We start from the raw sequence: 15,507 nt of genomic DNA, 5'->3' as shown, positions 1-15,507 counted from the left end.
GAAATGTGAACTAGAGTGAATTAAATTAAAAAAAAAAAGAAAAAAAAACTTTGTAAGAAAATGCAAAATAGTCTGTGACAAGGAATTTTCCTTTATATAACCAGAAGCTATGTGAACACATTGAGCAAGTGAATGTCAATGGGATGAAAAGTACTTATTAATCCCCCACAGCATTTCTAATAGAATTTACCTGGCCCCCAACTAATTATAAAAACCATCTAAATCCAAAAAGACATTGAATAAATCCTCACAAATCCTTCCTTCATTCTCATGTCAAACACTGCTTGACAGATAAGTTACTTACAAAATGAGTTCTACTAGTTTTTACCTTCACTTAATTTCCCAGGTTCTTGTCTCATAGTTATGTGTTAATAGTTTTAACAGCATATTAGAAGTTATTATTGTTAATTCCACCATTTTTTTCTAAAATTATTAAAATTAAATAGGTACTAAGAAATTGGAAGTGATATCCCTTTTCCCCTCAAAGAGTTTATCATGAGAAGTTATTTTAGGTGTTGGTGGGAAGGAAAAGAATCCTCATGATTACATCACTGTTCTAAGATGGAGCCTCTAATATTTTAGGACTGTCTTGGGAGTTCTGTCCCCTGTATTTTTTTTTAATTTTATTATTTTTTTTAAATTTACATCCAAATTAGTTAGCATATAGTGTTACAATGATTTCAGGAGTAGATTCCTTAGTGTCCCTTACCCATTTAGCCCATCCCCCCCCACAACCCCCCCCTCCCCCCGTAACACTTGGTTTGTTCTCCATATTTATGAGTCTCTTCTGTTTTGTCCCCCGCCCTGTTTTTATATTATTTTTGTTTCCCTTCCCATATGTTCATCTGTTTTGTCTCTTAAAGTTCTCATATGAATGAAGTCATATGATTTTTTTTTCTCTGACTAATTTCACTTAGCATAATACCCTCCAGTTCCATCCATGTAGTTGCAAATGGCAAGATTTCATTCTTTTTGATTCTGAGTAATACTCCATTGTATAGATATACCACACCTTCTTTATCCATTCATCCATCAATGGACATTTGGGCTCTTTCCATACTTTGGCTACTGTTGATAGTGCTGCTATAAACATGGGGGTGCATGTGTCCCTTCGAAACAGCACACCTGTACCCCGTGGATAAATGCCTAGTAGTGCAATTGCTGGGTCATAGGGTAGTTCCATTTTTAGTTTTTTGAGGAACCTCCATACTGTTTTCCAGAGTGGCTGCACCACCTTGCATTCCCATCTGTTCCCTATCTTATCACTGATTTGCATTGTCGCCTTGGGAAAGTTTCAGTGTATAAAGACAAGTGCAAAGTGAAGTTACAAACACAAGACTTAACTAAGATCAAATGAAGAACAGAGATGAAGTGGCTCAAATGGCTATGTAACAACCATCCTAGAAACTTAATACAGTGACCAGATAGCAATTTGGCTTGAAAGAAATTTCAAATTACTTAGCTATACACTGATAAAGTTTCTCATACAGTTTTATAGAAAACTCAAACTTTGCCTAAGGACAAGAAGTATAGCAAGAATCTAATAATATTTGCCAATCTTCTCTTGTTCTATATCTTACAGCTGAACAAATTGTGGCTGTTATAGAGAAGCTAATTTGATATTATAAGGCAAGAAAGCCTTAGATACACTGAAATAAATGTCTTAAAATCAGTGTCTGACTTTATTGTCATTGTACACATGCAAATCTCAAACCAAATTATGCATATAATCTAGCTCTGTTCACTTATAGGATTTATCCAAATAAACATGTCTATTAGACATCATTTTTCAAAGCCCAGTAGTCAGAAGTAATTCTTAAAATCCATTGGAAACAGAGAATAAATAAACAGTTCTATGCAATGAAGTAATGGTGGGGAAAAAATTGCATATGTACACAATAGAATGATCTTATCTAAATGTAATCTTCATAAGCCTCCTGGGCATCACAATATTTAGTTCAATGCTATTTGTAATTTTAAGGCAGAAATATTTATTACAGTCCCCAGAGGAAAGATAAAGTACCTGATGATACTGAAAAGAGGAAGCTAGTAGAATTAATCTTTTGAAAATATAAGACATTCAAAACCCATTTAGCTATACAAAGCAAGTTGAAATTCCACTTTTAGAAGTACATGCTTAAGCAGTCTTGATAGAAGAACTTTAGGATAGATGAACACATGTGGGATAAGAAATGGCAGTGTTAAAGGGTAAGTTTTTCAAAAGTGAAGCCATGACTCTCATACAGATATAAAATAAACATAGGTCAACAATTTTATTTAACTCATTAATTAATGAAGACGTTACAACTTGTTCAAAGGAAAATTCAAAGAACCATACATACAAAGACAAAGAATATTGAATATACTTACAAATAGATGCAAAGCATCTTTCTCAAAAGATGATACCTTTAAAGATGGGAGGCTTCTCCCAGAGGAATAGGACTAATAATCCACTCAAGGCCAGGACACCCATGAAATGGCTCACTTTGAGTCAAAACCAGCCTCTGTCCTGAAGAGCTCTTAAGCCCCTGGAAATAAAGAAAAGTAGTCCCTACCACTGGACTTGCAAAAAGAAGAGATTTTTCTCTTTGTTCTAGAAAAGCATTACTCAGAAAGGTGAGAGAGAATCCTACCTAAAATTACTCAAGGACCCCAAATTTAAACTAAAGTGCTCACTTACAACAAAACAAAACACTATTGCAACAATAGTACATTTTAAAACAATGGGAATATTTTAAGACCTTCTTTCACTTGGCTTTTAAAATGAGGTTACTTTATTAGCAATATTTTTAAATACAAAAGTGTTTTGCAATTTATTTGAAAGACCCAGATTATGCTTTTCTCTGACCTGAAGCAGTTTCTGCATTCTTTTATGCAGATAGGTAGGTTTGGGGAGGTTGGTTTTTTGTTTGTTTGTTTGTTTGTTTTTGTTTTTTTTGTTTTTTGGGTTTTTTTGCTTTCTTTTGTCTTGGTACGTTGAAAGATAACCCACAAAACTTGATTTTTAGTTCTTAGTTCTAGCTGTAATACTATTAAAAAAAGATCTGCTGAACCACATCTTTGAGTAATCTTGGAATAAATGCCCACAATTTGGAGTACACAAAGTTGGTAGCATTTGGAAATTTTATGTGTCTTATATGTATGTTTCTGAATACTCCTGATTTTTTATGGTAAAGAACATGCACAATGGCACAAATAAACTGCCACTTAGATATACAAATCACAGTTTGGGGGCTTATGGAATTTTGTACATGAAAAAATGGAAATAACCCAGCAACCTGAATCTCAAAATGTATCTGAATCAGGTTATGCAGTGTTCTCCTTAACCATTCTCCATAACCTAAATTAATACTGACTATAAAAACCATCACACTATGTGTTATTACTATCCCTACCACATCACATCTAATAGAGTAAATAACATAAAAGAGGTGCTATCCACAAAGAGCAAATGTTTAATTAGACTTCATTTACATTCCTGTTATCATCTCCATTTGTAAATTTATTCACTGGAGTTTGATAAGTAAAACTTGCAGTGGCCCAGAGATGCCCCTAGGAGGCATCAGAATTTTCAGTGCTCAGATAGGTTTTACATTGAACCAAGGAGATTTTAAAAGTATTCTCCATCTCAACGTACCCTAAACTTTTTCAAGCCAGGTGAGGGAAATGGGGGGCCAATCTTCCTGTATTCCCCTATCTCCAAAACTGCGAGGCTTCTCCCAGAGGAATAGGACTAATAATCCACTCAAGGCCAGAACACCCATGAAATGGCTCACTTTGAGTCCAAAATAGCTTCTGTCCTGAAGAGCTCTTCAAGGACAAACTGATTTGGAACACAGCTATTTTATTTTATGTTTTTAATTTTTTTTAATATTTATTTATTTTTGAGAGACAGAAAGACAGAGCATGAGCAGGGGAGGGGCAGAGAGAATGGAAGACACAGACTCTGAAGCAGGCTCCAGGCTCTGAGCTGTCAGCACAGAGCCTGTTGCGGGGCTCAAACTCACAAACCGCAAGTTCACGACCCGAGCTGAAGTCGGACGCCGACTGAGACACCCAGGCGCGCCCTGGAACACAGCTATTTTATTTAGGTAACACCCTCAAGGGACTTGGCCAAAGCAGATCCCTCAAAATCCTATTCCCCAGGGTTTTATCCTAGCATAGGTTAGGGATTAAGATGAAGACTCATAACGGACTGCCAGAATTCTAATACAACAGCTCCACCACTTCCTGGCTTTTGTAACCTTAGGCAAGTCATCTAAACTCTTCAAACTTCAGTTTCCTTTGTGAAATGGCAATGATAATTGTACTCACCTTATAGGGTTCTTGTGTACATCCATTGAGTTAATGCTTATATAATGAACCAGAGCAGTGCCCAGTACATAGTGCTACTCAATATTAGCTTCTACCACTACTATTGTTGTTATTATCTTGTTATTATTTATCCTCCTCATCATTATTGTTATTATTACTCTCATTTCCCTCCATGACTGACCCGTGTTCCTTAAGCTTACAGATCTCCCAGAGCAACTATTGATGACTACTATAGATAAAAACATATTTACGAACATGCCTTGCCCAGTTGTGAACTACTATATACCTTATAGGAAGCACTCTAGACAAACCTGAATGTGTTTCAATCCTACTCTACACAAAATACTGTTTTGTGACAAACAACTGAAAGTATCCCGTTCCCACTTTAAATGTTTTTTTATTAATGTTTTTTTTTTTTGGGGGGGGGGGGGGAGAGAGAGAGAGAGAGAGAGAGAGAGAGAGAGAGAAAGAGTGGGGGGAGGGGCAGAGAGAGAGGGAGACACAGGATCTGAAGCAGGCTTCAGGCTCTGAGCTGTCAGCACAGATTATGACCTGAGCTGAAGCCAGAGGCTTAACTGACTGAGCAACCCAGGTGCCCCTTCCCATTCCCACTTTAAATGCATAATTGGTACCCTGCTTTTCTTGGCAAGTTTATGAAATGGAAGTAAATTCAATAACTGAGGTTCTCAATGTGCCCTTAAAATATATTTCCTGAATGGAAAAAATTAACACATATTTATTGAAAACATATTCTATGTCAGTTACTAGAGATTCAAAGAAATTTAACCCACTGGTTCTTTTCCTGCAAGGGCTTACAATCTAGTGGAGAGAGGCAGATAAACACATGATTACCATGCAGTGCACTAAATGCAATTTTCTTGCGAAATTACATTGGCTCCATTCATGCTTTTTTCCAGTTCTATCAGCCAGAACAAGATTCTTGGCAAGATAGTGAATATAGGCATAGTTTGTCTTTAGCTCCTTCCCTTAAGACATTCCCTTTCCCTCCATCAGGAAGCCAGTTCGTTCTCTATCTAGGCAACTCTGAGTCCAGTTCTGGGATTGAGAACCAATGGTTATAATCCCAGCTGATATGTTTGTTACTAATACTTAAGGATTTGCCCCTTCTGAGCATAAGTACATTGTTATGGGCTCCTGGACCTACAACCCCATTTAAAAGCTAAGAATTGCAGGCAACTGACTAACTGAAAAGAGAGAAGTCTCAAAGTACTGGCCAATTTTCATTCTTTAAACATATTTTTTTCTGCTCTATACCTATCTTTATTTTATTGCCCATACTTTCTCACAAGAGCTGTTTTCTCTAGTGTCCAACTTCAGACCAATGAATAGATTGTAAAACTTTTTCTTTTTTTTTTGCATTTTTTTTTCAGTATATGAAATTTATTGTGAAATTGGTTTCCATACAACACCCAGTGCTCATCCCAAAAGGTGCCCTTGTAAAACTTTTTCAATTCGTTGCATTCTTGCTATATGTATTATTGGGCAAGAGTTTGGAACCAGCCTTCAACCTCTTTTGCCCCATTCTGACAGAATGTTTCAAGCCCCCTTTTCCACCAAATTCAATTATTATGCTTCATATTCACCATAGAACTCCCACATCTTCTGTTAAATTAAAACATGCAAACCTTTAATGGGGAAAAGGAATATTTTATTTGTTAATGAAAAGACATGTTTCCTGACAATACTCTCTATTCAAAGGTTTGTGCTGTAGCATTGTTGCCCATGTTTTTGTCCTGTATTAGAGGAGCAGGTTCTAACAGGCTAGCCCATTATTAGAATTTATCTCTTTTCATGCATAAGAAGTTCATTCTTTTCAAAGTTAATCCTTTTCTTTAAAAGGGACATACTATCTCTTTATAAATTAATCAGTTTTTGCCTTCACATTTTGTCTTAAATTGCTGCATAGCATTATTCCACTTCTAAATCATTTGTCATAGCTAAATGGAGTTCCATGAATTGCTGCAGCTGCCTTTAAGTGGGCATTTTCCTTTGGTTCATAGAGTAGGCACTGTTTGCATTCTCTTTTCACAAACATTTTTTAAAGTTCCAATGACAGTATAATAGAAGACTCATTTTTCCATCAAAATTCAAAATTGAATGGTAAAAATGAAAATAAAATCATGTATATGTAAACAATAATGGCACAATAGCACAAGGAAATTACTTAATTTATGAAATTCAAGAATTTCTGAATACTAAGCTGTAAAGTCTCCTCCCCTCCCCCCCACTAACTTTCATTGTAATTTTTAGCAGGACACGAACAACAGCTGTTCCTTTCTTTCTTGGAAAGCAGTTGGGAAGCAAATTTTATCAGGCATTCCTAAAAGAATTCAATTAATATGAGTCTCTAAAGAATTAACCAGATTGATTTTTTGCTTTGGTAATTTCCATTATGGTGAATGTCTGTAGTAAGCATCACTAGATGATGAAATGTATCTTTATTTAAAAGGCAGGAGCTAGGATGATATTTAGTCTATGATATCTTTAGTCACAAGCAATGGGGGAAATGAGGCAGGGGAGGAGAACAGGAGGAGAAAAATAAAAAAGAACAGAATTTATGTTAGCTTAGGTATAGTCAGTATCAACAAATGAAAGTCTGTCTTCAGAGATTATTAACATTTATTTACCTTTTCCTTTGTGTCACAAGAAGTGCTGCAGGAATGAAGACATACATACTTTCTTTGCTCTCCCTTGTTTGGTTTTCAGATGATCTGGAAATGTTCTGCATTGGTGAGATAATAAGACCCAGCCACATGAGTCTTCTTTAGTAGTTCAGTATTCTGAACACAGAGAAGCAGGCCTTAAAATCATAGAACCCATGGGGCGCCTGGGTGGCTCAGTCGGTTAAGCGTCCGACTTCAGCTCAGGTCACGATCTCGCGGTCTGTGATGAGTTCGAGCCCCGCATTGGGCTCTGGGCTGATGGCTCAGAGCCTGGAGCCTGCTTCCGATTCTGTGTCTCCCTCTCTCTCTGACCCTCCCCCGTTCATCCTCTGCCTCTCTCTGTCTCAAAAATAAATAAACGTTAAAAAAAAAAAATCATAGAACCCTAAGTCTGGTAGGACCCTAAAAGTTGTCTAAGGCAATCTCCCATCTAATGTTTAAATGTTTTACGACATCTTGATAAGTGATTGTCCAACCCATTTGCCTGACACTACCAGTCATCCAATTCTCACAACCTCTTGCTGTGTCCAACTTCCTCAATTCCATCGCTGCAGACTACTAGAAGGCTTTCTGCCTCAAAAGCAACAATGAAGAAGCAGCTTTTCTAAGCAAGACTATCTGTCTTATAGGGATGGATTTGAAAGATAATAATTTCCTCATTTTGCCCCCACCCAGATTCCTATATTTTGAGCCTCAAATATGTAGAAACTGTATTTTCTCTCCTTATCTTTTTGGCTCTAATATATATTTGTCACTGAAGTGCATAGCTACTAATGAGCATTCTGTTCCAATAATTGCTCAAATTACTTGTTCAAAGTTTGCATAAGTCCTTCCCTATAAGTATGCTAAAAATTACTTGCAAATAGATTAATATTAGTAACAAATAAGTAATATTAGATACAAGTAGGAAATTTTTTAATGTTTATTTTCTTTAAGAGAGAGAGAACATGAGGAAGGGGCAGAGAGAGAAGGAGAGAAAGAACCCCAAGCAGGCTCTGTACTAACAGTGGGGCTCGATCCTTGGGATCATAACCTGAGCTGAAATAAAGAGTTGGATGCTTAACTGACTGAACCACTCAGGCGTCCCAGTAGGAAAAATTTTGACATTAATAGAATAAAGTACTTAGTATAAGGGAGGAAGTTATGAAATGCATAGAATATCCAAAATGCCAAGGAATATTTCTTATATAATTAGGAGTTATAAATTTGTTATTAAAGTCAATTTCTCCTTTTCCAATTAGACAGCCAGACATCACTCTTCTTCAACTAAACCTTAAGTACATAATCCCATTTTCCTGCCCTTTATCTAATTCATGTTTGTGACCAAACAAGAGCCATGTTTAACTTGTTACTAAAGATTCCTTTTTATTTTTTTTCTTTTCTTTCAATAAAGACCTAGTTTTACTTGCACATTTTTCACAAGCATCAAATAGTGGGTGATCTTTCAAGCTTGAACAGTAACAGTTGTATTGCTGAGGAAGGACTTCTTGTTTCAGATGGTCTAGGTAATGATTTACAGCTATTTTTGGTAATTCTCAAAATGACAGCTCCTTGAATTTTTCTGTGTGCAGAAAAATTTGCTAAGCTGGCATTTTTCAGACCCTGGGAGGTTCATCCCAATTCTCAGCATGTGGGAGCAAGGGAATGCTCTGAAATCCTTACTCCAGAGGGAATTGACCTGCCCCCATTATCTTGTAATACATGTGAATGTTTGATGAGGTTTCCCTATATGTCTGTGGCCTCCTGAGGCCTGGAATTTGTGGGCCAGGGCTAACCTATCAGCTGGGTGAAATTACTTATAAGTCTGGGGCATTCCAAGATCAAACCTGATAAATTGACCTATAACGATAGTTTGGTTCCTCCAAAGAGAATGAACAATACTTTGTAGCATCTATCTTTATATAGTACTTAGTAAGTGGTTGTTTAAAAGTAGAAAGGATGCTAAAAAGCAATAAGAATTAACAACCTTGAAAAATTTTGAACATTATCAGAAAAGATATGTGAGTTGTGAGTGCCACTGACTGTTGGAAAGCATAAGCTGGGGTAAAAAAATATACAGTAAAACCTTGGATTGTGAGTAACTTGTTTTGTGAGTGTTCTGCAAGAGGAGCAAACATTTCTAAGAAATTTTAACTTGATAAACGACCAATGTCTTGCAGTATGAGTAGTACATGATGCCGAACATCACATGATCACAACTGAGCCAATGGTTCTTGAAAGTTGCTTTGATATACAAGTGCTTTGGATTACAAGCATGTTTCTGGAACGAATTATGCTCTCAAACCAAGGTTTTACTGTATATATATGTGTAAAATGACCATACACACACACACACACACACATATATATATATACTATAAGAAATAGTAAAAGAGGAAGGGGAAGAAAGAACACAACAGACAAGATAAGAATGAGGTACAAAGTTTTTTTTTAAAAGAAGAAAAGAAGTGTATTTAATATACCTTTTAATCATTTCCTTACACAAAAATTTTCATAGATCTTCAGTACCTACAGGGTAAATTCCAGCACCCTAAGCTAATATTTAATGTGCTTCATGATCTATATAGAACCAATCCCCCAACACATGCCCTCTTTATTTACTGACTTTTTTTCTAGAATATTCCTTTGGGATTCTTATCTTCTTGTCCTTGTCTCTAAGGAAAATCCTATGTGTTCTTTAAGACACAGCCTCAAGGACTAAGAAGTTTTACACAAATAGCATTTGTTGATGTTGGTCTTTACCATATTTATGTTAGTTAGACTTAACATTTTCTAAAATGCCCCCCTCAGATAGTACTCTATATAACAGCAGTGGTGAATTAGGGATGGTTTATTCTAGGAATTCTGACTCTAATGCCATTACATATTTGTATCCTAGATGTTTTGTGTGTAGTATTTTTTTAAAATAGGTTATAGAACTTAGGGAATTAATTATAAAACTACTCTTCTCGTTATTTTCATTATGCTACCGACTTCTGCCAGCTATATAAGTATATCTTCACTTTACCAAAATCTTCAACTTTGAGAGATTTTTCTTTCTCAGTTTTTCCAAAGACTCCATTTTGCTTGAAATCAACATCTAGCACAAGTAAACAAAGAACTGTCCAGGTTTACTAAGAGCCTTTAGCGAATCTTACCACACCAAAGTTATATAATAAAGAGTTTCTGTTTTTCATCGTACTAAGGAAGGTTGAATTTAAAAGATTTAATAAAAACAGTAAGACTGGAGGATTTCTATCAGAATATATGAAAAACCAGATTTCCAAGAGCTAGGATAAAAAGACCACACTCTTATAGAGCAGTAAAAATTGAATTCCTACAGATTCCAAATTGAAGTGCAAATTTGTCTTTAGAATTTACCTGAATGTGTGAATGGAGATGTATCTTACTTACCAACATGGAGATGTGAACTCCATGGAACTTCACATGTAAACAGCTCCTAGCAGAGATAGTCACAAAGAGAAGCCCAAGAAAATAGGTGACTGTAACTCAGCTCATACTTGGGCTTTCCAGTACCCAAATCAGTAAATTGAATCTATAACACTAGTTCCGTTTCTATAAGGAAAATCAACAAAAATTTTTGCATCATCATACTCTAAGGAGCTAATCCCACCCTCTTAAAAAAAGTTACATTCTTGGGGCGCCTGGGTGGCTCAGTCGGTTAAGCCTCCGACTTCAGCTCAGGTCACGATCTCACGGTCCGTGAGTTCGAGCCCCGCGTTGGGCTCTGGGCTGATGGCTCAGAGCCTGGAGCCTGCTTCCGATTCTGTGTCTCCCTCTCTCTCTGCCCCTCCCCCGTTCATGCTCTGTCTCTCTCTGTCTCAAAAATAAATAAACGTTAAAAAAAAAAAGTTATATTCTTTAATTAATCCCTAAGAACTAAAAGAGCAGCTATAATTAATTTTCACTAACTAAAAAAACTTACATTATAATACAAAGAAATGAAATTTAGCAACATGGCCATCAAAATCATTATTTATTAAATTTTCCAGACTATAACACTTAGGTTTCATACGGATCATTCACAAGGAGTCTTCAGTCCTCCATGCCTATATAATTCCTTGAACTTTTTGTGAGCATAATGTCTGTAGTAATCATATCACACACTTGGATAATGCATAATCCAGAATGCCTCTACCAGTGAAGAGGCACTAAGAGAATTAAAAGACAAAGGGGCTCCTGGGTAAGAAAACACAACTTACTCTAGGGTTAAATTAGGTCAGGCATAGTTCATCAATGTATTGGTGTAGCTATTTCCAGATTTGTTGAGCTCTAGGGACTCATTTTGATTCTGCCCACCCCAAGTACATGTCATTTCATGTCATTTTTAGTAGTTCCTTTATCATTGCCATCAAAATATTTTAGCTGTACTGAAATAAACTTTGTTCAGAGATTCTCCGTAGCCTCCTAGCACCACAACTTGATTCATTTTGTTTCCTCTTCCTGGAAAGTCTCTTCCCTTCTGCCTGTCAGAAATACTGCCCATGTTTAAGGACCAGCTTAAAATTCAACCCCCTTCTAAAGCCCCCACAACTGCTAATCTCTGATGACTTCTGCATCTTTTAAATTCTCACATCATTTTGTTTTCTTAGGTATTTATTGTCTAATAATTTTATATGTAAATATTTTATCCACCTACATTACACTATTCTGAAACACAAATTATGTTTTGTAATGCTTTGTGTACCAAACATTGCCTAACATATTGCCTATTTTGGTAGTTATATTTGTTGACTGGTTGGTATAATTTATTACTTTCATGCTAATTTACCTTTTCTACTGTTTCTCAAGAAAAAAAACCCTTATAGATCCAAATTTGGAAACCCCATTCTGAGCTACTTTACAAAACTCTCATTTGTACAGTCATGACATCACATGTCAGTAAGTGCATGTTGGTACTGGAATTCATGGCAACAGTTACTAGGGAGTATTCAAAATGATCCAAGATATTAATTTTTAGAAATTATTGGTGAGATTATACAAACAATATTAAAATCCTCATAAAACTCTCAGATCCTAAAGAATTCTACTAAAGTATTCCTCCCTGTGAGAAACACTATTTTAATAAATCCTCGACTACTCTGAATTGTAGGATGAAAAGAAAATTTTATGGTAATTATGACAAAATATATTCAAAGTCTTAAACAACTATATATACATACATACACACACACACACACACACACACACACATATGTCTGTTTTTTTATAAAGTTTTTTATTTTATTTATTTATTTTTATTTTAGAGAGAGAGAGCACACAAACGGGAGAGATGAGCAGAGGGAGAGAGAGTCCTAAACAGGCTCCACACTCAGCATGGGGCCCAACTCAGGGCTCAATCCCACAATCCTGGAATCATGACCTGAGGTGAAATCAAGAGTCAGACACTCAACTGACTGAGCCACCCAGCTGCCTCAAAAATATATACATTTTTGATTGATCAATTTTACTTCTAGAAAACACATTCCAAACAAAGATGTACACAAACAGTTAGCTACAAGGATATTCATTATAGAATTAAAATATATGTAAAAATATTTAAAAACCTAATTAACCAAAAATAGGTGATTGGTAAAATAAGTTGTACACCATACAAGGGAGCCATTAAAATGTGTGTTGTACAAGAATATTTAATGAAATGGAAAGATGTCAATATATTGTTATATGAGAAAAGAATTACATAATTATATTTTAAAGTACTAGAAATATAAACTTCAAATGTTGATTATGATTATGATATGAGATAATCATATTTACAGATTTCCAAATTTTCTATAGTGAGGATGTAGTACTCTTGTGTAAAGAATTTTAAAAATGTTAAGGCATTAAAAATTTAAGTAAATATCTAGCCAGTACCTAAGAATTGCTCATTAGGGTCACATAATTTACAGCCAAGAAAAATATATTATGTAACCTTTTGAATTAATCACAAGACAAACTAAAGAAAGGATCTCCCATCTTGATGGCTTTTTTAGGGAAGTGTATGAATATCATATTGCTAAAGCCAACCAATGAGATAAGACTATGGGAAGAATATTCCTTCCCAGCATTGTTTGTGTCTCACAGCTCTTATTTATTTTTGTTTGTAGGTCCATGGGAAGTGTATGTGTAAGCACAACACAGCAGGCACCCACTGCCAACACTGTGCACCATTATACAATGACCGCCCCTGGGAGGCAGCTGATGGCAAAACAGGATCTCCTAAAGAGTGCAGAAGTGAGTACCAAGCCCACAAGACTAAAAGCCTTCTTTGTAAAGTAAACTTATCTCTGGACTCCTTGGTCTCTAGAAATACAATATAAAGTGGTGGATGACAGGCACTGTAACCTACACAAATATAGCCCATATCACTGCCCACTAAAACCTCCACCATTGGAAACAATTGCTGCTTGCAAAGTTGCCAGTATGACTATTTTACCAACAACGTGTTGCCCAATGCTTCGATGCTTTGCAGAATCTAAGCACCCTTCTTGAGAAGTTGACATAATAAAAACATAGCTAGACACAAGAGCAACAGGAGGATTATGGCATACAATTACCCTCACAGCTGAAATATTGAATTATAACCATGAAAATAGCTATCTCCAGTTCGGTTCTCAAAACAAACCTATAAAGCAGATGGTGTTAATCCCATTTTAGAGATCAGGAAATTGAGGCTCAGTAAGATTAAGTAACTTGCCAAAGTTAGTAAATGATTTTCAGGACTTGATCACAGTTCTTCAGACTCCAAATTAAATGTTTGTGTTTTTTTTTTTTTCAATAATGCCTAATGCCTTTCTTTTCACTTATGATACTTGAAATGACAGATCAAATTTGAAATTAAGCCAGTTAGTCAAGAATTGGACTACATTACCAAGGCTAACTTGGGAGTTTCAAGATTAGATAAAAGGGTAAAAAATATGGGAATAAAAACGATTTTTTTCTTTGCAGTTCAAAATGTTCAGACACATACACATGCCCATAACAATGTTTATACTCACAAACTTCAATTTTACAAGGATTTAAAAGGCAAGCACCGTGGGTAACATTGTGGGAAGTCTCTTCCCATACATAATTTGGAATCATAATTGATTTATTTTAGTTTCTAGGAAAAGTAAAGGATTTCCTCTAGGCATAAATCCTGAATTATCTTATATTATGCTTTTTAAAGATTATGAATCTGGTCAAAATATCATAACAACACATCAAGGAAACAATGAAAAAACAATAGCACAAACACGGGTTGACGTCCACGAAAATGTCTGCATTCTTATTCTAAATCACTCATCAAAAGAATCTAAAGAATTTCTCCTAAATTCCTAGAGTGCCATTCCTGGTCCTTTCCACAGACACCAACTGCGTATCTAAAGACCTGTAGAACACAGAGACTTGTCACGTGGTGCTATTGATATTATAAATGACTTAGAGAAATTGTTACAAAAGAAACAATGTGGGTCTCTTCTCTAAAAAAAATTCAGGCTTCTATAGGAAACTATCTTGTACTCACCAGTACATCAATAGCTAAGGAATAGTACTTCATGAAAGACAAATCAATCTACCTGACAAATTCCTAATCCCTGTCCCCATAAGGTTCCTTCTAGGCTTCTCAGTGAGCATGAATTCAGACCTGTATCTGCAATATGAATTTTCATTTTCAAATAATGCCTGACAATGTGGAGTTTTCTAAGCATGGTCAGGGGACCCACAGTGATGACTCTGGTCCTTGGGAAGCAGCAGGAATAGAAATTGTGAAGTGTTACCGTTAAAGGGGGGAGGAAATGGGTAGCCACTCAAATAGTTTTTCCACAATAAATGTCAACCCCAGTTGCTAAGGAAACAGTAACATCTCTGCCTAAGGAGATGGATCTATGCCTTGCTGACTTTCAGGCATATCCCAAAACTTAATTATTTTTTAATTAAAAATTACAAAGAAACACTGGAAGGATACACAAGAAACTGAAAAAAAAAGTAGTAACCTGTTAAAAATAGGGAGGACAGGATACACAGGGATAGGGATACTAGAGTTCTCATTGTCTGCCTTTTATATACTTTGTATGTTTTGAGCATGTACTGTGAAAATATGCACTATTTAAAAAACTAAAAATAAATTTTAAAAAATAACACTATATGTTAATTATATTTGAATTAAAAAATTAGCAATCAGCTTACCCTATTTTTAACTGCCTGAATATTAGAGAACCTGTTGTTTTATTTTTAATTATTTGGTTTCCTCCCATGCCTTTTTCCCCCCTCAGCCTGCAAGTGCAATGGGCATGCTGATGCCTGTCACTTTGACATTAAGGTGTGGGAGGCATCAGGTAATCGTAGTGGGGGTGTCTGCAATGACTGTCAGCACAACACAGAAGGTCAGCATTGCCAGCGATGTAAGCCAGGCTTCTACCGGGACCTCCGGAGACCTTTTTCTGCTCCAGATGCTTGCAAAAGTAAGTCAACTAGTGGTTACTGAAAAAAAAAACAAAAAACTTGCTTTGTACAAAAGAGATGAATCTTTCCATCTTTTATATGCTGA

At 35.9% G+C, this 15,507-nt stretch overlaps 1 protein-coding gene across 2 annotated transcripts in view; it reads left to right on the top strand.

The window, feature by feature from the left end:
- NTN4 (netrin 4) overlaps positions 1 to 15,507 on the top strand; it is a 124,735-nt gene that overhangs the window by 69,187 nt on the left and 40,041 nt on the right. For both annotated transcript variants that reach the window (XM_060656713.3, XM_060656714.3), the window contains exons 4-5: positions 13,088 to 13,214; positions 15,233 to 15,421. In XM_060656713.3, coding sequence (XP_060512696.3) covers positions 13,088 to 13,214; positions 15,233 to 15,421 — 316 coding nt within the window. The remainder of the gene's footprint in view (positions 1 to 13,087; positions 13,215 to 15,232; positions 15,422 to 15,507) is intronic.

Source organism: Panthera onca, chromosome B4 (assembly GCF_046562875.1).
Source record: "Panthera onca isolate mPanOnc1 chromosome B4, mPanOnc1 haplotype 2, whole genome shotgun sequence".
In the NCBI taxonomy this organism is placed as follows: Eukaryota; Metazoa; Chordata; class Mammalia; order Carnivora; family Felidae; genus Panthera; species Panthera onca.
This window is presented reverse-complemented; position numbering and strand designations above follow the sequence as displayed.